Source organism: Panthera uncia (assembly GCF_023721935.1).
Source record: "Panthera uncia isolate 11264 chromosome C1 unlocalized genomic scaffold, Puncia_PCG_1.0 HiC_scaffold_4, whole genome shotgun sequence".
Taxonomy (NCBI): domain Eukaryota; kingdom Metazoa; phylum Chordata; class Mammalia; order Carnivora; family Felidae; genus Panthera; species Panthera uncia.
In genome coordinates this window covers 77,606,136-77,631,889 of record NW_026057585.1, presented here as the reverse complement: position 1 = coordinate 77,631,889, position 25,754 = coordinate 77,606,136, and the positions used below count along the sequence as shown (strand labels likewise).

Sequence of the window (25,754 nt, the reverse complement as noted above, 5' to 3'; positions counted from 1 at the left end):
AATCGGACTTACATGGGAGAGAAGATGAAGTAAAAGATAACTAAGATAATGAGTTTAGATGATAAGGACGCTAATAATTTAGTAAATAATGATAAATAAATAATTTAGTAAGGTAATTAAGTGGCAAAATTAATAAATTAAGTCAGAAGAAGGATGGTGTTTTTTTACAGTTTACTAAGCCCTTTGTAATACATGGCACCCTTAAGAAATATGTTCAGAAGTTATTATTGTTATCCTGAAAGACCAAAGTTCAAAGGAATTGTTACCTCTCCAAGATCATATAGCTAGTGAGAGGAAGATGAGAAGAGACTCATGGCATAATGACATTTGCACAGTAACATGGTATGTTCCAGCACTGTGCTAGGCGCAGAAATTCATTTGTCAAATGGTTATTGAGGATATACCATGTGCCAGGCACCGGGGATTCGGTGGTGAGTAAGATAGACAAAGTCACTGCTTTCTTGGAGTTTACATTTACTGAGCAAAACATATAGCTAACTATCCAGTTAATAATTTCAATTGTGTTTAATACTATGAAAGAAAAATAGAGGATTCTGTGGAAGTATGTCTCAGGTGGCTCTGACCTGAACTTTGGAATCAGGGAAGACTTCTTTGAGGGAAATGACATCTGGCCGAAGCCTAAAGGACAGGTTGGCTTTAACCAGACATAGGAGGCAGTAGAAGTCCTAATGTAAGCACTGTTAAGGATTTGGGTCTTTGTAGACATTATTCTATTTAATTATTGCAACAGCCCGTTTAATAAGTTGTATTGCATTTTTCAGTTGAGCAAACTCATGTTTAGAGAGACATAAATTATTTAAGGAGGCACAGCTTGAGCCTAAGATCTTCTGAAACCCAGTATTATTTGTGCTATTTGGAACATGTGAAGTTTGCAGTAGTCTTTTGTTACACCTGGCTTTTTGCATTATTCTCTTTACAGCGCGGAAGGCAGTCATGTGTCAGGACAGAGCAATGGCCGGGATCCTCAGGCCTTGGCCAAGGCTGTGCAGATTCACCACGATACCCAGCACACAATGTATTTTGCCTGAGAGTCTCAGAAAAAGAACTCAATCAATTTGACACCCCATGCAGCCTCAAAATGTTGCAAATGCCTACCGCCTCTAGAGAGAGCCAAGTTGACTTCAGGTGGTCTACCAGCAGCTCGGAATAGTTGCACTGAATCTATACTTCGCAGCACTGTCTGATGCATCAACAAAATTGAGCCATTTTTTAAAAGTAATAGATACTCCTAGATTGTCTTCTCTGATGCACTGGACTGAATTTTTACCTCATCATGCAAAGGCTGATCAGCCTGAACTTCCTTAAGGACTTTACAAGAAAAGGTTTCTATGGAATATTTTGCTAGCTGTGGTGTTCCCCGCATCCCTCTAGTCTTCTAAGAGACGATTCTTCCTTGTTTTCTGTATTCATTGAGTGGGGTGTATGCGTAAGTGGGAGAGAAAAACCAAACAATCTACTTCAGTTCAGCGTAACTGTTTTAATTGTGGGGGTCCATAGACTTTTTAATGGAGATTTCTGACTTCGCCACTGTAAATGCCTTTAACGAGCATTAACTTTTGAAAGTTTTACAGAGTTTTGTTAGTTTTCCTACTTTATCTTCTTGATCTCTACAGACTTGTGCTGTGCAAATACAGGCTGCCAGGCGATTGCACTATGTTTGGCTGCAGATGCAGAACAGGCAGCTCTCTTATTTGGTTGGCTTTTGTGAATGTGTAACACAAACAGATGTAATGCATGTCACGGTGACAGATAACACTGCCATGGTAAGAGTACTCCTGTTTCCCCTCTCTTTGAAAAAAAAAAAAAATTAGCTTTTAGTATTTTTTCAAAGTTTTCAAAAGTGCCCATTTTATGCTGCTGTGTGGTTTGTTAGATCTAAGTGATTTTTAAACTTTTCTCACAGAAAATTAACTTTGGCAATAAACATTTTTTAAGGTCCCTTTTCTTCCTCCCCCTGACAATGTAGTTTTCTAGAGGAGATTTCGGTATGATTTTATCAGCTATTTCTTATAGGTCATAATCTGGCAACTTCTGAAACTGGTCAGACAAGACATATATTTCCATGGCTTTTTAAAGAATTATTTTTGTCTGTTTTATAGTCACAGTTGGTGTCCTGTCACTTTGTTTTAAAATAAGCTAGAACCAGGACGCTTCCTTATCGGATAGGCTTTGCCAGTCCTTAAGGTACATTGAGCGATGCTGCAACTTGCACAGATGTACCAGCATTTAAAACTGTTTTTCCCGGGAATCAAGGTTACTCACACAATTATGTGCAGTGCAAATTTTTTTGCTTCTCTTTCAACCTGAAATGTACTTGGTGGGGTTTCCCTCCTTTCACTAAACTAAAACTGCATTTATAGAAGAAAAGGTTGACTTTTCTTAACAGAGTCTAGATTCCGATCACAAGGAGATGGGTTACTTTCTTGGTCCAGACAAAGGGAGCTGATCTAAAGCAAGCATCAGTGAACGTGTAGGGGAAAGGAAAGTGTATTTTGTATTTAGTGTAGATAACACTTTGTGAATGGACAACAGTTACATAGAGTCTTGGTAGTTCCAGCCAGTGTTTCCCAGCCCAAATTTTACTGACTTGTGATTCTCTCTCCGGGAACCTCAGAAGTGAAAGCTGGAGAAGGGGATAAAAGCCCTAGAACCACACTCCGTATGGCTGAGGCAGGTGCTGGGGGAAGAGACAGACACAATGTGGTAAAACGATTTTGCCACCTCTGTCTGGAAACTGCTGGTGGGGAAACACTGGATCTGATGGTGAAGGGTGTTTGCTTGAACTCATTAGCCGGTCCAAATCTCTTAAACTAGCCTTCTCAAAATCCCAGCAATACAAAGCACTGTTTTTCTTCAGTCTTTTAAAGAAGCTTGTAAATACATTGAAGTTTACATTTCCATGTGCTGTTGATCGGTGGCGCCACCAGTGTTTGCTAAGACTGGTCTCTGAGAGTTTTATAACGTATACTGAGTCCTGTAGCTCATTAAGATGACTGCAGACATCCTCATTCTCTGCATATAGTGGGATGAAAGCAAGCTCTGTAACCGAGGCACAACATAGGCAGGAGCGAAGAGATGGCAGATGTTAATTTCTTAAGATTTTCCTTTTCTGCAAATACCTCACTTGGATACTACAAATCAGGACATGTTGGTGAGGGGCTGGCTGCTGCTTTTATTCACACTTGTTCAGGGAGAGCTCAGAAAAATAAATACCCTTCAGCATGGCTACCCTGGACCCAAGAGGAGGAAAAACAGAAACTTCTTTAGGAGAAGAAGGACTTACTGGCGTCCAGGATGTGAAGGACTCTTGGTGGCTGGCTGGCTGGCCAGCAGGCACCACACCTGCACTTGAGTGCCTCCGGCTTGCTTGTTAATAATGCACAGAAGAAGTGTCACTTCTCACCATCTCCTGCACGTATGGAGCAGGGAGCGAGGCGGAATGCCGGGAAGCCCTGATTTACTTGCCGGCAGTCGGGCTGTATGCTTGACCTTGAACTATACAGTTTGTACAACCTCAGTCAGTCCTATACACTGGGGCAAATCAGTGTGGTGGTGGAGGAAAAGCCGGGAGGCCTATTTTTATAGGAAACAGTACCTTTAAGGGGGCAAATGCTGTAGTTTTGGATGAAAGGAAAGAAATATGGAAGAACTAGGATAATTGGAAAAAGCTTGCTGGCGGGGGGGGGGGGGGGGGACGGTGAATCTTAAAGAGGTAATCGCTGCAGAATCAGAGTTGCAGCAATACTGTTGCAAGCAAGTCTAAATACAGAGTTTCAATTTGGCTTGACAATTTGAATATGATAACCCCTTTGGACTGACTGAATCGTTATGCATGTGTCAATCAATGGGAGGTGTGCATTCTCTAGAAGTAGATTTACTGTTTGGTTTTTTTAAAATGCAGCCTGTTTAGGCACTGTCATGTGGTGTGAAAGATTGAAATGTAGCAATGCTAAAGAGTAACAATTAGGGGATAAGGCACGGGGATATTAAGAGAATGGTGAAGATCCAAATGTTGAACCGATTATGTTTTGTTGTTATTGTTGTTCGCTGTTGAACCCTGAGTGGTTGATAAGGTGAACTAGTGGCTTAATGCAGCCAGCAGTCTGGGCAGGCAGAACATATTCATTCTTACTGTAAATTCTATTTGCTGCTTCCAAAGGTGATGATTTATAAGCAGACATGTTCTATATGGTCTGTATTTTAGGATCTGGCACCCAGACTATATCAGAGCTTATCTACCTGGCTCAGCTATCTACCCTTCCTGTGGGAAAAGGCAATCCACTGTTTAAGAAGGCTCACTCTCTCTGCCCTGCCCTAGCAACCCTTTGTGGATGTGCTGTAAGATTTTCTTGCTCAATAGCAAGGTGGTAGCTCTGCTTTCATTTTAAGAAAGTAGAGGCTGAGGGCATTGTGTCAATACTGCTTCAACTCCAAGGATTTTTCCTTGTAAAATTAAAGGGAAGATCTTGTTATTGATTAACCATTTTCTTATCCCTTGCTATTGACATTCATGCTCTTTCTATGTCTGGTGGCTGAAAATGTTTGCATTTGTTCATTTGACTAATGGTGTAATTTTGGTTTCTATATTGTTAGACCTGTAATGTTTTAAAATGTATTTTATTAACTCTGGACTGGATGTATGTCTCTAGCAATACGAGGTACTTTCTAAACTATTAAGGGAGGGGTGGTATCCCCATGTTGAGACAAGATGATGGTTGTTTAAATTTTGTAATTTTTTTTTTTTTTTTGGCCTGCAGGGATATTTTGTGTTCATGTGTCCAAAAGAGAATAAATTGGCATTCTTGTGCCAAAAGTTGTTTTTTGTTGTCAAATTTCAAATACATGTAGAGTATACTGTAATGGAAACAGACATGGTTGCTTTTTAAAAACAATTTCCTCCATTTAAGAAGTTTGAGAGAGAACAGAGGGGAAACTTAGTGTTTTTAACTCCTGGGTCTCCCTATCTCTAGAAATTGATACTTGGGGATTTGGGAAGAGCTTCTCAGCAAAATTTCACATATGAAAACTTTTATAAGATTCATCAGGTTCTCAGGATAGCTCTTAACAGGAAAATCTATTTGAGTGAAGTTTTGAGAAAAATCTGCAGTCTCCAGAGGGCAGTACAGCCACATACTTTAAGACTAACTTTTCGAGAGGAGGAGCTGTCTAAATTCCCCCAACCTGGGGCTATCCAGTCTTAAGTCCTTAAAAAATTCTCACCACATTTGGGTGAGTCACAGCAGGGATAATGCAGAGATTTTCACAATACGGTACTTATCTTCGGGGAATTTATGGTTTACCAGAGGGACAAGTTCTGCATACAACACACTTTACTACAGGTAGTTGTTTTTTTTCATCAGCACAATATCCCCCTCTCCCTGTTTACCCACTGTCAAACATTTATCACAAACTCAGTACATGCCAAACTCTGCCTAGATGCCAGGAAAATAGAAGAGTAAAAACTTAATCCTTCAAAGAGTCCATTCCAATATAGCATGGGGTAAGGGAGGCAGTGAGATTAACATTATCTGAGTGCCTAGTATATATAACCAGTCAGTTTATATTGACGTCTTTACTTCCAGTGACAGTCCTTTCACGCTGATAACAGTATCCCTTTTTTGAAGATGAGGAGTCCGCTTCAAAAAGGATAAATAACACAGAGTCCCTGGATGGCACAGGCCTATCTAATTATTACCCCTGTGGTTGAGCACAAAATGACAGGAACTTAGAAGGAGAAACAACTTTTGCTATGGGGAGTCAGGAAAGACTTTACAGTGGTGGTGAATTTGGGGATGGGTCAGCAGGAGTTTACCAGGTGGACAAAGAGGATGAAGAGATTCTAGACACACTATTCCCATACAGTAGATTGTGGTAGCTGCATTTTTTGTCTAAGTGCTTTCCCTTACTCCTCCTTTGGGTGATGGAATATCTCCTATGGGAATCTCATTATTTAGTGTGTTTCAGGTAAGTCTAAATGACCTTCCCACCTTGTCCCCCACCATATGTGTCATGTTCATGTCCATTCTTGAATCAGTCACTGGGGGATGTACACCAGCTAAGAGTGACTAGTGTGTCCACTCCTCTGTGTAAGTGTATGTGTGTGTGTGTGGGGGGGAGTGGGTGTCAGTGGCTGTGACCAGCAAGTAGGAGAGGCACAGATTATTACAAGCCATATGCCTCTCTCTCCATCTCTTGGTTCTGATTTCCTCTATGTTGACTTTATTCTCCAGAGGCTAGTGACAATCATATAAGGACAAGAGGTATAAAAACAGATGAGGAAAGCGGAATCTATATTGCAAATTGACTGGAGAAGAAAAGAAAAGAAATAAGTTTAACAAACATATCTGGAGCTCCTATTATGCAGTAGGAAATATGAACGACACAAGTTATGGCCATGGAAAGGTTCATTTGTAAACTTGGGGTCATACATGTAACAAAGTAGCTTTGTGCCTTGAGAAATGTATACATGGAACCATGGGATCACTTGGAGAGGTCCCCAACCCAGCTAGGGGATGATAAAGGAAGGCTTCTTAGAGGAAGTGATGAATGAGTTGCCTCATAATGAATAAGTACAAGTTTTATAAATGAACTAGGTGGAAGAAGGCATTCTAAGAATTCTCGTCATTGGCAAAGTCACAGAGAGAAAAAAAAGATTATGAATTATTTAGATGAATTACAAGTAATTTCAGTACTCTTAGATCATAAAGGGTGAGGGAGGAAGAGATGATAAATTCAGATGACAGAGGCAAGCACCAGTTCCTGACAGGACAGGACTTGAATGGCATGCTAAGAGGTTAGAGTTTATCCATAGGTGCAGGGGAATAGCACAATCTTATTTGTGTCAGTGATGTAGCAGTAGTGTTGTGGGTACGTTGAAGCAGAAGTTTTGCTGAAGGGAAGTTAGAGTTTTATGGTAGTAGCCCTAACAGAAGATGATGAGGGTTGAATTTGAGCAGTGATGGAGCAGTTGGAGAGAAGGGATGAACACGAGAGATTCCAGAAAGTAGAAAAAGCAGAACTTGAAAGTGGACATAGACAGTGTGGGGAAGAAGGCCGACTCATTGCGACTCCCAGGTTTCTGCCACTGAGAGAATGAACACAGATGAAAAAGAAAATCTGTACCTTATGGGAAGGAGGAAGGTGGTAAGTTCAGTTTTGGACAAATTGGATTTGAAGGTGGTACATGTGGACTGGAGAAAGTTTGGGAGTCATCAGTAAATAGGTGGTGATTAAAACTAGTCATACATGTGTTCAGGAAGATTGTTCAGGGCAAGAAGAAATAAGAAATATGGATTACTGGGGGAGACAGATCTTTAAAAGATAGACACAGAAAGAGGCACATCCAGTTGAGCGCAGACTCTTGATTTCGGCTCAGGTCATAATCTCACGGTTCGTGAGTTCGAGCCCTGCTTCCGGCTCTGTGCTGACAGTAAGGAGCCTGCTTTGGATCCTCTTTCCCTCTCTCTCTGCCCCTCCCATGCTTTCTCTCTCTCTCTCTCAAAAATAAATGAATAAACTTAAAATTTTTTTAAAGCTTTATCTATATATTATGCATATTTTTATATTTATATTTTTAAGTTTAACCTATATTTTTATATGTTAGATATATAATCTATAATTCTTATTATATATAATTATGTAAATATAATTCCTATTATATATAAAATTCCTATTATATATATAATCTCTCTCTCTCTCTCTCTCTTTATATATCTTCCATTAGTTCTATTTTTCTGGAGACTCCTGATTAATATTGAGGGTAACTGCCCTTTTTCTTCTGGCTGCTTCCAGTATCTTCTCTTCCTTTTTGATTTTCAACACTTTGACTATAAAAGGCCTAGGTATCTTTATATGGACCTGCTTGAGACTTTGTCTCATTCATTTTTGTGAAATTGGCACTTAGTGTCTGGCATATAGTTGGTGCTCTTTAATGTATGTTACACACAAAATCCATAGACTATCACAGATATTTAAGGAAGTAATGCTTGAAAAGCCCTCCACCCTATGCTTTGCCCTCCCAGTGGTCCTATCTCATCTAATTCTGAACTCTAGTCTCTGTGATATCTTTCCGTGACTCTGCTCCTTGCCCCTGGACTTGGTTGGCATTTGAACTTGGTGTTTTCTTGTGTTTAATCCTGCCTTTCCCAGCTGCCTTCACTTGGCTGTCCTCAGAGTGTTAGGGTCCTTTGTGACATTAATCCCCCAGTCCCAACCCTGTGTATCGGGGGAGGGGGAGGGCAATTCTGACATTAGGAATAATAAAGAGTTTTAAAATTCTTGTTAAAAAAGATACCATACATAGGGGTGCCTGGGGGGCTCAATCAGTTAAGTGTCTGACTTCAGCTCTGATCTCACAGTTCATGGGTTCAAGCCCCGTGTCAGGCTCTGTGCTGACAGTGCAGAGCCTGGAAACTGCTTCGGATTCTGTGTCTCCCTCTCACTCTGCTCCTCCCCCAGTTGTGCTCTGTCTCTCTCAAAAATAAATAAATAAACACTTTTAAAAAATTTTAAAAAGATACCACACACAATGGCAACCTATTTCAAATATTACCTTTCAATGCATACACATTTCTATATAGTTGTAGTCTTAATGCATATAGGGTTTCATATTTCTATTATTTCACTATTACATAATGAAGTTATCCTTTTTCAAAACTGAAGTCATGTCATTTTGCAGTCACAATAATTCATTGGACAACATTTATTGAATACCTACTGCCTACATGACATTGTATTAGGCACTGGGGCTACAAAGATAAATAAAGTTTGGTTTTTCTTCACGCTTCTGAGACTTTTACATGTTTAGAGGAGGAGGAGGTGGAGGAGGAGGAGGAAAGGAAAGGCTACGTTGTCGACAAAAGAGAGCAGCTAAGTGTTGCCACATGTATCACAGGAAGTTCAAGCAGGGACACATGGGAGGGAATATCATAGGTTGTCGTGAAGGCAGGAAGCCTTGAGCTGAGTTTTGAAATACAAGTAGTTTCATCAGTAAGATGGAGGAGATGTTGAGGTTTTAGGGGAATTAATATATGCTCATCCCTACACCAGTTCAGAACCAACTGAAAAATGGACATAGATATCATATAGTTGGACAAAAGCAAGATGTCAGCTTTATTGCTGGTAAGACGTAGATAAGAGGACTTTCTTAGAAGTGATGGCAAATGAGAGTGCTAAAATTGCCATTTGTTTAAGCATGCTTACCTTCACAGCAAGCACAGGACAACCTTGGTTTTCCACACAAGGCAAGAGTCAACTTTTCCCAGTTTAGTGATTAAAAACTTTAGAATAAAATCAAATTTTTAAAAATCCCATTTATTATATTTTATTTTTTTAAGTTTGTTTGTTTGTTTTGAGAGAGAGAAAGAGACAAAATGAGCAGGGCAGGGGCAGAGAGAGAGGGGAAGAGACAGAGAATCCCAAGCAGGCTCCACACTGTCAGCGCAGAGCCCAATGTGGGGCTCGAACCCACGAACTGTGAGATCACGACCTGAGCTGAAACCAAGAGTCAGATGTTTAACCAACTGAGCCACCCGGGCATCCCCAAAAATCCTATTTAAACAGCATCTAAAATATAAAATGCTTAGGGATAAATTTGAGCAAAGATGAAAAGATGTGTAAGAACTGTACATTGAAAACTAGAAAACATTGCTGATGGAAATTAAAGGCCTTCATAAATGGAGAGATACATTATGATCATGGATCAGAAAACTTAAAAGCATTAAGGTGTTATTTGTACCCAAATTGATCTATAGCTCTAACGCAATCCCAATCAAAATCCAGCAGGCTTTTGGTAGAAATTTACAGCTGATTATTTATTTATTTATTTATTTAAAATTTTTTTTACGTTTATTTATTTTTGAGACAGAGACAGAGCATGAACGGGGGAGGGTCAGAGAGAGAGGGAGACACAGAATCTGAAACAGGCTCCAGGCTCTGAGCTGGCAGCACAGAGCCCGATGTGGGGCTCGAACTCACGGACTGTGAGATCATGACCTGAGCTGAAGTCGGACGCCCAACCGACTGAGCCACCCAGGCGCCCCTTTATTTATTATTTTAAATAGGCTCCACGCCCAGTGTGAGGCTTGAACTCATGATATGAGATCAAGAGTTGCATGCTCTACTGAGTGAGTCAGTCAGGCACCCTAGAAACTTATAGCTGATTTTTAAAAATTTATATTGAAATGCAAAGGACCTCAAATAGCTAAAAACAACTTTGAAAAGAAAAACATAGTTGGAGAACTTATGCTACCTGTGGAGGATGGATTCTAAGATGGTCCCATGATCCCCACTTCCTGGTGTTCAGATCTTTGTATAATCCCCTACCCTTGAGCGTGAACAAGGCCTATGGCTTGCTTCAAACCAACAGAACACAGTGACAGGATGTCATTTTATGATTACATTAAGTTACATAAGACTCATCTTGCTAGCCAACTCACTCTAAAGTGACTCTCTCTCTCTATCTCCACCCCCCTTCCCACTGCTTTTAAACATGTTTGGGAGACACTGGTGGCAAAGAGTTGTGAAGGGCCTCTGGAGCCTCTAGGTGGCCTCCAGCTGCTAGCCAACAAAAAAATGGGAGCTCTTGGTTATACAGCCACAATGAACTGAATGATGCACACAAGCTGGAAAGTAGATTTTTTCCTAGTCAAGCTTCTAGATGAGAATCCAGGCCTGGCCTACATTTTGATTGCACCCTGTGAGATGCTAAGCAGAGGATCTAGCTAAGCTCTGCCTGGACTCCTGACTCACAGACTGTGCCATAATAAATATGTGTTATTTTAAGCCTCTAAATTTGTGACAATTCTTTTTTTTTTTTTAACGTTTATTTATTTTTGAGACAGAGAGAGACAGAGCATGAATGGGGGAGGGACAGAGAGAGAGGGAGACACAGAATCGGAAGCAGGCTCCAGGCTCTGAGCTGTCAGCACAGAGACCGACGCGGGGCTCGAACTCACGGACCGCGAGATTGTGACCTGAGCTGAAGTCGGACGCTTAACCGACTGAGCCACCCAGGCGCCCCTAAATTTGTGACAATTCTTATGCAACAATAGATAACTAGTACAATACCTGATCTCAAGACTTATTATAAAGTTACAATAATCAACAGTGTGGTATTGGCATAAAGATAGACAGATATATGAAACAGAATGGAGTCCAGAAATAGACCCATACATATGGCCAATTGATTTTCAACACAAGTGCCAGGACAATGTAATGAGGGCAATCTTTTCGATAACTGTATACGCTTGTGAAAAGAAAAGAAAAAAAAAGAACTTTGACTTTACTTCTCACTATATACAACAAATAGCTCATAATGGATAGATAATAGACCTAAATGTAAGAGCTAAAAACTTCTAAAACTATAAAACTTCCAGAAGAAAACATGGAAGAAAACCTTAAATGCCCTTGTATTTGGCAAAGATTTATTTTATTTTATTTTTTTAAGTTTTTTTAAAAACATTTATTCATTTTTGAGAGTGAGAGAGGCAGAGGGTGAGCCGGGGAGGGGCAGAGAGAGAGAGACACACACACAGAATCTGAAGCAGACTCCAGGCTCCCAGCTGTCAGCACAGAGCCCAACGCTGGGCTCAAACCCACGAACCATGAGATCATGACCTGAGCCGAGGTCGGACACTTTACCGACTGAGCCACCCAGGTGCCCGATGATTTTTAAAACATAACACAAAAGCCATCAATTATAACAGAAAAAAAAAATGTCAATAAGTTCGGTTCCATGGAAATTAAAATTTTTTTGCTCTTCAAAACATTGTTATGAAAATGAAGGGCAAGGGGCGCCTGGGTGGCTCAGTCGGTTAGGCATCCGGCTTCGGCTCAGGTCATGATCTCACGGTCCATGAGTTCAAGCCCCGCGTCGGGCTCTGTGCTGACAACTCAGAGCCTGGAGCCTGTTTCAGATTCTGTGTCTCCCTCTCTCTCTGCCCCTCCCCTGTTCGTGCTCTGTCTCTCTCTGTCTCAAAAATAAATAAACGTTAAAAAAATTAAAAAAAAAAAAAGAAAATGAAGGGCAAGCCATAATCAAAAGAAAATATATGCAAAGCATGTATCTGCTAAAGGACTTGTATCTAGAATATATGAGGAATTCTTGCAATTTAACAAGACAGATAACCCGATTTAAAAATGGCTAAAATATCTGAACAGACACTTCAACTGAGAAAATATATAAATGACAAATAAGCACGTGAAAAGATGATAAACATAATTCGTCATTAAGAAAGTGTAAATTGAAACCACAATGAGATACCACCATACTCCCACTGGAAAACTAAAATTAGAAAGACTGAGCACACCAAGTATTTGGGAAAATGTGGAGCACCAAAAATCCTCACACACTTCTGGTGAGAGTGTAAAATAATGCAATTGTTTGGAAAACGGTTTGGCTGCTATTTTTTTTTTATTTTTTTTAATGTTTATTTATTTTTGAGACAGAGAGACGGAGCATGAACAGGGGAGGGGCAGAGAGAGAGGGAGACACAGAATCTGAAACAGGCTCCAGGCTCTGAGCGGTCAGCACAGAGCCCAACGCAGGGCTCGAACTCACGGACTGTGAGATCATGACCTGAGTTGAAGTTGGACGCTTATCCGACCGAGCCACCCAGGCGCCCCAGTTTGGCTGTTTCTTAAAAAGTTCTTTAAGATCTTCTTTAAAAGTTATGCACCTTCTGTGAGACCTAACCATTCCATTCCCAGGTGTTTTCTCAAGTAAATATCCAAAAGACTTGCAGGAAAATATTAATAGCTTTTTATTTGTTCATTTGTTGTTGTTTTTAAATTCCAGGATAATTAATGTACAGTGTTATATTAGTTTCAAGTGTAAATATAGTGATTCAACAATTCTGAACGTTACTCAGTGCTCATCACCATAAGTGTACTCTTAATCCCCTTCATTTATTTCACCCATTCCCCTGCCCCCCACCTCCCCTTTGGCAACCACCAGTTTTTTTCTCTATATTTAAGAGTCTGGGTTTTTTGTTTGTTTGTTTGTTTATCTCTTTTTTGTCTTCTTAAATTCCACATATGACTGAAATCATATGGTATTGTCTTTCTCTGGCTTATTTCACTCAGCATTATACCCTCCAGATCCATCCATGTTGCTGCAAATGGCAAGATTTCATTCTTTTTTACAGCTGAGTAATATTCGTGTGTGTGTGTGTGTGTGTGTGTGCGCGCGCGCGCACCCCACATCCTCTTTATCCATTCATCTATGGATGAACTCTTGGGTTGCTTCCATAATTTGGCTATTGTAAATAACGCTGCAATAAACATAGGGGTGCATATATTTTTTTGAATTAGTGTTTTTGTCATAGCTGTTTTGTTTCTAAGGACCTAAAGCTGAAAACAACCCAAATGCCCATCAACATGTGAATGAATAAACAAATGGTCATATGTCTATATAATGGAAGACTCTGCGGCATTAAAAGTAAGGAATATTGATACAACATGGATGAATTATAAAATAATTACGGTATGTGAAAGAAACAACCAAAAAAAAGAATTTATCTGGTTATATAAAATAGTAGAAAAACTAAAACCTATGGCACAGAGAAACAGATCAGTGTTTGGGGTGGCAGGGAGGCCAAGAAGAACCAGAGGCAGGATTATAAATGCGCGGGAGCAGACTTTTGAAGGGAATGGATATGTTCCTCTGTGTCTTGATTGTGGTGACAGATTCACCACATGTATTTTATTCAAACCTCACTGGATTGCACACTTCCAATATATGCAGTTTATTGAATATCAGTTGAACAGGGTGAGGTGTGGGTAAGCAAGAACACGCTTTCAGGAGACCTCAGTGGCGGGAATTAGGGACAGGGGCGGAGCTAGGCCGCGCACGCTCAGTCCTCCTTTCATGCTCACCAATCAGATCCCCGTTGGGCGACCTGGTGCCCTGCGGCGGTGTGCATTAGCGAGAGGACGCCATGGCGCGCGGCAGCTTGGCGAAGCGCGGGCTGCGAGCTTGCTTGAGGCCTGCTCGAAACTCAGTGGCTTTTTATCATGAGGGCCCACGGGAGCCATTGAAGGACTCAAACCAGGCAAGTGGTATAACCCATGTTCAGTTTGAACTAATATGTTGAAGCTGTGTGGAAAATGGGCTCGAGAGTGGGGAACGACCCGTCGGGAGGTTGTGGTAATTTTTCCCTCTCGCTGTTGGTCTCCCCCATTCAACCGTGAATTCTGGACGAAAAGGACGGTTTCGCATTTGTCGCCAACGTGACCCCTACATGCATCCCGGCCCCGTGGCTGGTGGTCACTGAATTTCTGTGGAAGGGGTTGAGTCGTCCACGGTCACACAGCTCCCAAGAGCCAGGATTCAGAAGTAGCGCTTTTTGACTCCCGGCCTTGAGGCCTTTCTTGCCAAGCGTGATGAACATCTAGACAACATTCGATTTTCATTTGGGGATTCATGTAGTCGGTGCAACGATTTTGCCAGCCGTGAAATGCCCATTGTAAATTATGAGGGGTTTCCGAGACTCTGTGGAGGGGTGGGCGTGTTTTGAAAATTACACAAGAGGGGCGCCTGGGGCCTGGGTGGCTCAGTCGGTTGAATGGCCGACTTTGGCTCAGGTCACGATCTCGCGGTCCGTGAGTTCGAGCCCCGCATCTGGCTCTGGGCTGACGGCTCAGAGCCTGGAGCCTGCTTCAGATTCTGTGTCTCCCTCTCTCTCTGCCCCTCCCCTGTTCATGCTCTGTCTCTCTCTGTCTCAAAAATAAATAAATAAATAAATAAATAAATAAATATCACACAAGATTGGTAAATAAATAAATAAATAAATAAATAAATATTACACACGATTGATAAATAAATAAACAAACAAATAAATAAATAAATAAATATTACACAAGATTGACACAGCAGGATTGAATCAGACTAGGGCACCTGCCTTTTCGAGGCACTGCATTTGGCGCTGAATGTGTCAATGAGGACATTGTCACTGTTGTCTTTCTTGTACAACAGACAGCGAAATTGTCACTGCTGTCCTGTACAACAAAGAAATAACAAAAAGGGGTGCCAAGTGCCCTGAGAGCAAGTTCTAAGCTCTTTTTTTCTCCCCCTGAAATTTTACCATCATGTGCTCTTGTTCGGGTTTTTTTTGTTGTTGTTGTTTTGTTTTTTTCCTTTGGGTGTACTAAGCACAGAATGGCCCCTTTGTGGGAATTTGTGTCCTTTAGTTCTGAGAAAGTATTTTGTATTAGATTTTGGATGATTTCTTCTCCATTTTTTTCTCCTCTTTCCTAAACTGGATCTTTTATTGTTCGGATGTGGGACCTAATGACTGCCTCCTCTAATTTTCTTAAAAATTTCACTTTTGTTTTCCGACTCTCTTTTCTGTTGTTGTTGCTGTTGTTCTACTTTCTGGGATAATTTTCCCTTTTCTTTAATGTATGAATTTAAAGTTTTTGCTATATTTACATTTTCTCTAAATTGTTCCCATTAGAATCTCCTTGTAGTTTGATCACTGCAGTATCTTTTATCTTTCTGAGAGTATAAAATGCAGTTGGGAGGGTAGTTTTCTTGCATTCCCTTTGTGTGATCTCTATTTCCTTTGAGTTGTGTTTACTGTTTGCTTTGTTCTCTGACTTTCATGTTGAGGAACCTTCGAATAATAGTATTAGCTACCATTTATTGAGTACTTTAGTGTTATGGGCAAATTTTTAAGCTCTTACAAATATTAATTTATTTAATCCTCATAACAACTAATGAAGTGGATGTCACTACCCTCAATTTATGAATGCTAAAGTGAAGGAAATGAGAGCATGCATAGCTTTTTAAATAAAAGTAACACAGCTTGTAAGTGGTGAAGATATTTATCAAGGCAGTCTAGGGCATGTGTTCTTTTTTTTTTTTTTTCTTTATATTTAATTTACATGCAAGTTAGCATATAGTGCATTAATGATTTCAGGAGTAGAATCCAGTGATTCATCCCCTACATATAACACCTATATAACATCCTAACAAGTGTCCTCCTTTTTTAAAAAAAGGGTTTTTTTAACGTTTATTTTTGAAGGAGAGGGAGACAGAGCGTGAGCAGGAAGGGGGCAGAGAGAGAGGGAGACACAGAATCTGAAGCAGGCTCCAGGCTCTGAGCTATCAGCACAGAGCCTGATGCAGGGCTTGAACTCACGAGCTGTGAGATCATGACCTGAGCTGAAGTCAGATACTTAACGGACTGAGCCACCCAGGTGCCTCCTAACACGTGTTTTCCTTAATACCCCTTGCCCATTTGGCCCTTCCCCCCACCCACAGCCCCTCCAACAACCCTCAGTTTGTTCTCTTATATTTTGTCCCCCTCCCTGTTTTTATATTATTTTTGCTTCCCTTCTCTTAGGTTCATCTGTTTTGTATCTTAAATTCCACATATGAGTGAAGTCATATGATATCTGTCTTTCTCTGACTGACTTATTTCACTTAGCATAATACCTAGTTCCATCCACATTGTTGCAAATGGCAGGATTTAATTCTTTTTGATTGATAAGTAATACTCTATTGTATAAATATACCACATCTTCTTTATCCATTCATCTATCATTGGACATTTGGGCTCTTTCCATACTTTGGCTATTGTCAATAGCTTAGCTATAAACATTGGGGTGCATGTGCTAGGGCATGTGTTCTTAAACCACTATTGTATACTGCCTCATATTTAAGAGTGAGACTTGGGTTCTGGTTATTGATAGTGGGTTACATAACCACATTAACCTGTTTCCTCAATTACCCCCACAAAAACAATAATAAGTGGATTTTTTTAAAAAGGTACAAAGTCATAAGGACATGGAATAGAGGAGAGGAGAAAACAGGAACAAATTTTTGGAAGTTAGAAATCCTGTGCATCAGTGGTAGCTGACTTTGCACATCCTAGAAAGCTATATCCTAAAGTGATGTGGGAGAAAACCAAAAGGCAAACCAGTTTAACCTGCAGACCACCTTCTTTCTGTCTCCCAGCCTCTTTCTCACACAGACACAGACACCCACAGGTTAGGAATTGGAGGAACCAAAAACCTGTTGGCCTGGAGATAAAGGTGGGGCTTAAAAAGGGAAGATAGGTTGAAAGAATGGTAAAAATCTGCCCAGATCTTTTTCCACTTTACAGCAGTCAGCTGACTGCTCATCTGGGCTATATCTAACCTCAAAGAAGTCTGAAGGTTTATTCTCTGGGGAGGATAAAACACAATCTTAGTCTGGGAGATATTAAGTATAATTGAGGTAAGAAGTATCGCACTGAATATAGGCAGTGAGTGAATGTATACACATTAAGCTGAGCCACTGCTCTAAACGTTTTATATGTAGTAAACAATTTAATTCTCCCAACATCTGTATAGAGGTGGGTATTGTTTTTCCTAGATTTACAGATGAGAAAACTGAGGCACAGTGAAACTAAATTAGTTGTCTAAGATCACACAGATAATTACAAAAGAATATTTTATAATGTATGTATGGTATAAAGAAAAATGCTATAGTGAACACCTATTACCATTTAGTTTATCACAAAAAAGAAAAAGAGAGGGAGAATATTACTTAGACCTTTTTTTTTGCCTTGTACTATTTTATTTTGTTCTTTTTTTTTAATGTTTATTTTTGAGAGAGAGGAGAGAGAGTACAAGCAAGGGAAGGGCAGAGAGAGAAAGAGAGAGAGAGAGAGAGAGAGAGAGAGAGAGAGAGACAGACAGAATCTGAAGCAGGCTCCAGGCTCCAACCTGTCAGCTCGGAGCCTGATGCAAGGCTCAGACCCACAAACTGAGATCATGACCTGAGCTGAAGATGGACACTTAATCAACTGAGCCACCCAAGTGCCCCCCTCTTTTATTTTGTTCTTAACTTTAACTTTTGAAATGTGTTCCTTCAAAATCCAGTCCTATTTTTTCCTCTCTTGGATGTAACTACTACCTTGAAATTTGAGTCTACCATTCCCTTGCTTTTCCATGTTGTTTAATACATATAATTTTGTTCTTTTATTAATGTTTTTTCATATTTATTTATTTTGAGAGAGAGTGAGAGCAGGGGTGAGGGCAGAGAGAGAGAGAGTGGGAGAGAGAGAATCCCCAGCAGGCTCTGAGTTATCAACACAGAGCCTGAGTTGGGGCTCAATCTTATGAACTGTGAGATCATGACCTGAGGCAAAATCAAGAGTCAGGTACTTAACTGACTGAGCCACCCAGGCACCCCACATATAAAACTGTTTTGCATATCTAAAACATATTTTTAAATTTTATTTATTTATTTTGAAAGAGAGAGGCAGGATGGGGGAGAGAGAAGAGAGAGAATCTCAAGCACTGATAGTGCAGAGCCTGATGTGGGTCTCGAACCTATGAACCATGAGATCATGACCTGAGCTGAAACCAAGAGTTGAACGCTTAACTGACTGAACCACCCAGGCATCCCTGAATATTTTTTTTTTAGGCTTATTTATTTATTTTGAGAGAAAGAGTGCATGAGAGGGGCAGATAGAGAGGGAGAGAGAGAGAGAATCCCAAGCAAGCCCCAAACCCGCAGCGTGGAGCCCCTGTGGAGCCGAACATGGGGATCAAACTCATGAACTGTGAGATCATGACCTAAGCCAAAACCAAGAGTTGGATGTTTAAGTGACTGAGCTACCCAGGCATTCCTACTTTTGCATATTTTAAATTTTTACGTAGACTCATACTCTGTGCATTCTCTTGCAGCTTGTTTTGTCACTCAATATTATGTTTCTGAGATTATATATATCCGACTTTATTTATTCTACTATGGTTAGAGTTAGTGTTTTCAGTATTCTGCTGTTATAAACAGTGCTACTAAGAACATTCTTATGCATATCTCCTCTTGGCAAAAGCAGAAGTTTCTCTGGACCAAAATTGCTGGGTTGTAGGGTATGCACATTTTCAGTTTTACGAAATTGTGTGTTGGTTGTACCAATATATACTCACCAAGAGGATCTAAGAGTTCTCATTATTCTACCTCCTTATGTTTTACCCAATTTAGTGGGTAAAATTGATGTCTCACCCTGATTTTACTTTGTATTTTTCTCTTTAAAAATAATGAGGCTGAACTTTTTATATGGTTTTTCATTCTGCATGTTTCCTCTTCTGTGATATGGCTGTTCATGAGTTTTGCCTTTAAAATATATATAAATTGGGGCGCCTGGGTAGTTCTGTGCTGATAGCAGAGAGCCTGCTTGGGATTCTCTCTCTTTTTCTCTGCCCCTCCCCCGCTTGTGCACATGCACATACATTCTCTCTCAAAATAAACATCAAAAAAAATTAAATAAAATTACAAAAAAATATATAGGGACACCTCAGTTAAACATCTGACTTTGGCTCAGATCCCACATTGGGTGAGCTTGAGACCTGCTTTGGGTAAAAAAACAAACAAACAAACAAACAAACAAAAACCAACATAAGCCCTGCTTTGGGTGAGCCCTGTTTCTCTCTCTCTCCCTCTGCCCCTCGCTCACTTGTGCCCTCTCTCTCTCTCAAAAAAAAGAAAAAAATATATAATTGTTTTTCATACTGATTTGTAGGAGTTAATATATATTGGCTACTCACAATTTGGTGGTTATATATATTGTAAATATTTGTTTTTGCCATGTCTTCACTTTCTTTATAATCTTTTGATTAAAGTTTTTAAATTTAATTTAGTTGAATTCATAGTCTTTTAAAAAAATGGTTAGTATGTTTTAAAAAAAATTTTTTTTAACATTTATTTATTATTGAGAGACAGAGACAGACAGAGCATGAGCATGGGAGGGTCAGAGAGAGGGGGAGACACAGAATCCAAAGCAGGATCCAGGCTCTGAGCTGTCAGCACAGAGCCCAACGTGGGACTCGAACTCACAAACCGTGAGATCATGACCTGAGCCGAGATCAAGATCGGGCCGTTTACCGACTGAGCCACTCAGGCACCCCAGTTAGTATGTTTTTAGTTATTATTTTGTGCTTAAGAAATTCTTTCTCAAGTTACTTATATTTTTTCCTACATATTTTTCAGAACTTGCTGTTCACAGGAGTTGATTTTTGTGCATAGAGTGACATAAGTCTCCAATTTTTAATTTTTCCATATAGATAATCAGTTGTCTAAGTTCCGTTATTGACACATTTGTCCTTTGGTGGTCTGAAATGCCACCTCAGTATTGTGTCCATACGTTCATGAGTCTGTTTCCAGAGTAGAGAGTTATCTAACCCTAAGCCAATTTAACCCTAAGCAACTACCTCACTGTCTTTAGTTCCTGTAGTTGTGTAATAAAACTTGATATCTGATAGGACAGATTCCTCCACCTTATTATTTTTCATCATAAGTGTTTTTCTGTCCTTTGGGACTCTATTCATCTATACACATTTCAAAATAATCTTTTCAAGTTCTAAAACACAGAGTTACACAGACTTGATGGAACTTTTATTATGATTGCTTTGAATCTGTAGATGAATTTGAGAATAAAATAATGAGGTTTTCTAGGAGCAGAGTTTTTCTCCTCCATTTTTTAGGTCTTTTATTTTATTATTTAAAAACAGTTTTTTTAAATGTTTGTTTTTGAGAGAGACAGAGTGTGAGTGGGGGAGGGGCAGAGAGAGAGGAAGACAGAATCTGAAGTGGGGTCCAGGCTCTGAGCTGTCAGCACAGAGCCCAGCGTGGGGCTCGAACCCATGAACTATGAGATCATGACCTGAGCTGAAGTTGGATGCTTAACTAACTGAACCACCCAGGTGCCCCTTAGGTGTTTTAAAATGTTTGTTCTAAAAAAAAAAATAACAAACCGTGTTTTGTTTTGTTTTTTAACTTTTTCAATGTTTATTTATTTTTGAGAGAGAGAGACAGACAGAGGATGAGCAGGGGAGGGGCAGAGAGAAAGGGAGACACAGAAATTCCAGGCAGGCTCCAGGCTCTAAGCTGCCAGCACAGAGCCTGACGTAGGGCTCAAACCCACGAACCAGGAGATCATGACCTGAGCTGAGGTCAGAGGCTTAACCCACTGAGCCATCCAGGTCCCCCCAGAAACCCTGTTTTTCAGTAAAATTTTTGTAATTTCTTTTATACAGGTCTTGTATAGCTTTTGTCAGATTTATTCCTTGGTACCTTCCCCGCCCCCCTTGGTACCTTCTTATTTCTTTTTTTTAAATCTTTTTAAAAACATTTTTTAAAATGCTTATTTATTTTTGAGAGAGAGAGACAGACCATGAGCAGGGGAGGGGAATTAAAAGTGGAATTAAAAGTCAAAGAGTAGAAACATCATTATGACTGTTGATAAATACTGCCAGTTTGCTTTCCAATATATAGTTTCCAATATATCGTATAAAATGCCAGTGTACCAGTTCCATCACCATATCTTGATCATTAAGTAATAAGACTTTTTTTTTTTTAGTTTATTTTTGAGAGAGAGAGGGAGAGAGTGTGTGTGCATGGGGGGAGGGGCAGAGAGAGAGGGAGAGAGAGAGAATCCCAAGCAGGCTCCACACTGTCAGTGCAGAGCCTGATGTGGGTCTCAAACTCAGGAACCATGAGATTATGACCTGAGCCGAAGTTGGACACTTAACCGACTGAGCCACCCAGGTGCCCCATAAGATTTTTTAAATTCATGGGTATATAATTATTATTCTGTGTCGACTTTCTTTTAAATATTTTTTAATGTTTATTTTTGAGAGAGAGACAGTGTGTGAGCAGGGGAGGGATAGAGAGAAAGGAAATACAGAATCCGAGGCAGGCTTCAGGCTCCAAGCTGTCACAGAGCTTGACGTGGGGCTTGAATCCATGAACTGTGAGATCATGGCCTGAGCCGAAGTTGGACGCTTAATCAACTGAGCTACCCATGCTCCCCTGTGTTGACTTTCTAATGAATGAATGTTAATTATATAGTTGTACTTGTAGAGGCTGTCTTTTTCCTTGGTGCATTGATACACTGACACTATATTTATTGTAAATATTTTTCCATTGAGCTTCTTTATGGATTAATGAAGGTGAAGGAAGGAAGATAGTAGGAATTAATTCTGCACATGTCCTTTCCACTAATCAACAGCCTGGTAACACCCACCCAGATAGATTCTGGGTTGAAAGTCGAATTATTAGTTTACATTTTCTAAGCGGTAATGACAGGACACCACAGGTTGACTGCCATCTTTGGGATTCATATGTTATGGTATATCTACATCTATTTTTATATCAGAGACCATGCCTTTCCTGGTCATACCTGACTTCGATATGTTATAATTCTTTCTAGACTTGGATCTTCCTAAGATTCTCCAACCTACTCAGGGTTAGCCTGTCCAAAGGGATCTCCTGTTATGCTAGGGCAAGTTTAGAGTTTGAGGACCGCCATCTGGGTTAGTTCACTTCCATCCTGAGTGGAACTGAACTATGAATCTAAGTGGAACTACACTGTGACTCTGCCTTGGGTGTCAGAACCAGGGACAGCTCCTTTTGTCCCTCCCCCAGCCAACCTTCCTTTGGCTTCTGCCTGGGAGAGAGTGGGCAGATTTGGGCATGGTGTACTTCTCTAGGCTCTTCTTACTGTTCTTGTTTCCATCTTTATGCTGGAATATTAGTAGTGATAGTTCCTGGAATATGGCTATTTCTCACCTTTATTCTCTACTAATGATGCTTAGTATGCCTTCCTCTCATCCTTCCTTTGCCTGGCTAATTCCTGCTTACCCTCCCAGGCCTCCTTAAGTAGTATCTCTTCTAGGAAACGTACCCAGATTACCCCAGACTGGGTTAGATATATATCTTCTTAGTTCCCATGGTGCTCATGTTGCCTCTGTCATTACACCCGGAATTGCACTGAAATGACCGTTAGTGTTGTCCAGTATAATAGCCACTAGCCACATGTATTAAACACTTAGAAGTGTGACTGGTCTGAATTGTGATGTGCTACAAATGTAAAATATACCCAAATTTCAAAGACTGCTATAAAAAAAAGAATGTAAATATTAATGATTTTTTATATCGATGACATGTTTTCCTTTTTATTTTTTATAACGTGGCTACTAGAAAATCTAAAATTATGTATGCATCTTGCATGATATTTGTATTGGATAGCACTGATCTATATATTTATCTCTTCTTAGGGGTAGGAACTGGCCGGAATCCATCCTTATCTCTGTATTTCTGGAGCACAATACATGTGGTTGGGTGGGTATACCTGATGCTAGTCCTCAGAACTTGGTACTGGAGTAGCAAGGGTCCAACAGACATTATTACATTATTTGCTTTTTCCTTCCAGGAGCTTGACCTCTCTCTACTCAGGCTTTTTTTATATATCCTTTATTGATTCTTACAGATTTTCTCATAGCCCACAAATATTTCTTACTAAGTTTATTTCTAAGTATTTTGAATTGGATATTTTATTATTATATTTTCTAATTAGTTGTTACTTACACCAGCAGTGAATGCTACAGATTTTTGCTTATTTTCCTGAATCTTTCCACTTACTTAGTCTTACTAGTTTTAGTAAGACTGTATATTTTCTTGTTACATAATTGCATCAACTACAATAAAGATATTTTCTTATATACTTAAGTTTATATTTCTCTTTCTACCACTCCTGCCCCTCCTCTCTCTTTCCTGGCTAGAATATCTAAACCAGTATTAAAATAGTGTTAGTGGTGTAGACTGACCTTATTTGTTCCTGTTTTAAAGGGAAAGTATCTACTGCTTCTTCACTAGCTAAAAATATTATCTTATCAAGGATGAGTGATTTTAATTATTTTATTTTAATGGGTATTAAAATTTATAAAATATTTTTATCTATTACTATTATCATGTTTATTTTTTATTAATCTACATACATGATATATTAAGGTATTTCTTTATTTTTTTTTTTAATTTTTTTAATGAGTTTTTTTTTTAACGTTTATTTATTTTTGAGACAGAGAGAGACAGAGCATGAACGGGGGAGGGTCAGAGAGAGAGGAAGACACAGAATCTGAAACAGGCTCCAGGCTCTGAGCTATCAGCACAGAGCCTGACGCGGGGCTTGAACTCACGAACCACGAGATCATGACCTGAGCCGAAGTCGGACGCTCAACCGACTGAGCCACCCAGGCGCCCCGGTATTTCTTTATTTTTGAACTATCCCTGAATTACCCTTATGTTTGTGATATGCTTTTATTTTAATAATGTTATATAGTGTTGTGATTAAGAGTGTTTACCCTGAAGCCATCCAACTGAGTTCAAGTTCTGCCTCTGCTAGTTGCAAGTTGTATGATCTTGGGCAAATTACTTATCTGTGTCTCCATTTTTAGTAATAGTACCTGCCTTTGCTGGTTATTTACCTATTGCTTCTCAGCCCAAACCCACCTACCTGTTCTATGATGCACCAGGATTTTTGTGAAGATTACGTGAGTTAACATATGGGAAGTATTGGAATAGTACCTGACACTTAATATTAAGTAAACACTTAAGATTAGCTATTGTTGGGGTGCCTGGCTGGTTCATTTGGTAGAGCATGCGACCCTTGATCTCAAGGTTGTGAGTTTGAGCACCACCTTTGGCATGGAGTTTACTTAAAAAAAAGTTATTCTTATTATCATAATTTTAATTAATCTCATAGAATTCTACATGCTAGTATTTGACTTGCAATTTTTGCATCCATATTCTTGAGATCTCTTTTTATAATATCATCTGATAAGAGATGAAGATCTATACCTGCAATTGTGAACAGACTAGGAAAATTCCTCTTTCTCCCATGTCCTAGATCCATTCATATAACATGGAACAGAATTATTTCTTTCATGAATGGTTGGAAGTATTAAACAGTGAACTTTCTGGGCCAGATTTCTTTTGTCATTTTTGATAACTTTCTCAGTGTCCTCTGTAATTGTTGCTCAGTTCTTGCTTTTGAGTCCTTGTTTTGCATTTTTTAAAGAAAAAAATATGTATGTAATTTTAAATTTTACTCAGGGTTTCAAATTCAGTAGTCTATAGTTGTGTAAAAAGTTCCCTTTTATTTATTAAATCTCTGTGATAAGCTTTAAAATTTGGGAGTGATAGATTTGTTCACTGCTTTGATTGTGATGATGGTTTCATAGGGTGACACATAAGTTAGAATTGATTAAATTATACACTATATATATATATATATGTATATATATATATATATGCATGCAATCTAGTGTATGCCAATTATACCTTAATTTAAAGATTAATTTTTTGGGGTGCTTGGGTGGCTCAGTTGGTTGGGTGTCCTGATTTTTGATTTCCGCTCAGGTCATGATCTCGCAGTTCCTGGGATTGAGCCCTATGTTGGGCCGCATGCTGACAGCACAGAGCTTGCTCGGGATTTTCTCTCTCCCTCTCTCTCTGCCCCTCCCCTGTGTGCACACACTTTCTTTCTCTTTCTTTCTCTCTCAAAATAAATAAACTTAAAAAAAAAGATAATTTTTAAAAAGTCTACCAATTTCATAAGTCTTTTCAAGGTACCAGTTGACATTTATTAATTCTATTGTTCATAATTTCTGATTTTTAAAATTATGTCCTGAAATATATGAGAAATATATTTTATTTATTGCTATTTTTTATTTTAGAGAGAGTGCATGAGGTGGGGAGAGGGGCATAAAGAGAGAGAGAAACTTAAGAAGGCTCCATGCTCAGCATGACACCTGATTCAGGGCTCCTTCTCATGACCCTGGGATCATGACCTGAGCGGAAATCAGGAGTCTGATGCTCAACCGATTGAGCCACCCAGGCACTCCTATATCTTACTATAGATAAAAAGAGATGGTGCATGCAAGAGCTGTTGGTGATTCATTTC

The 25,754-nt window shown here is 39.6% G+C and overlaps 1 protein-coding gene across 1 annotated transcript in view; it reads left to right on the top strand.

Moving 5' to 3' along the window:
* LOC125912785 (protein argonaute-4) overlaps positions 1-4,880 on the top strand; it is a 40,983-nt gene extending 36,103 nt beyond the window's left edge. Inside the window, exon 18 of the mRNA XM_049617527.1 lies at positions 941-4,880. Coding sequence (XP_049473484.1) covers positions 941-1,049 — 109 coding nt within the window. The 3' untranslated portion in view covers positions 1,050-4,880. The remainder of the gene's footprint in view (positions 1-940) is intronic.
* The last annotated feature ends 20,874 nt before the right edge of the window (positions 4,881-25,754 follow it).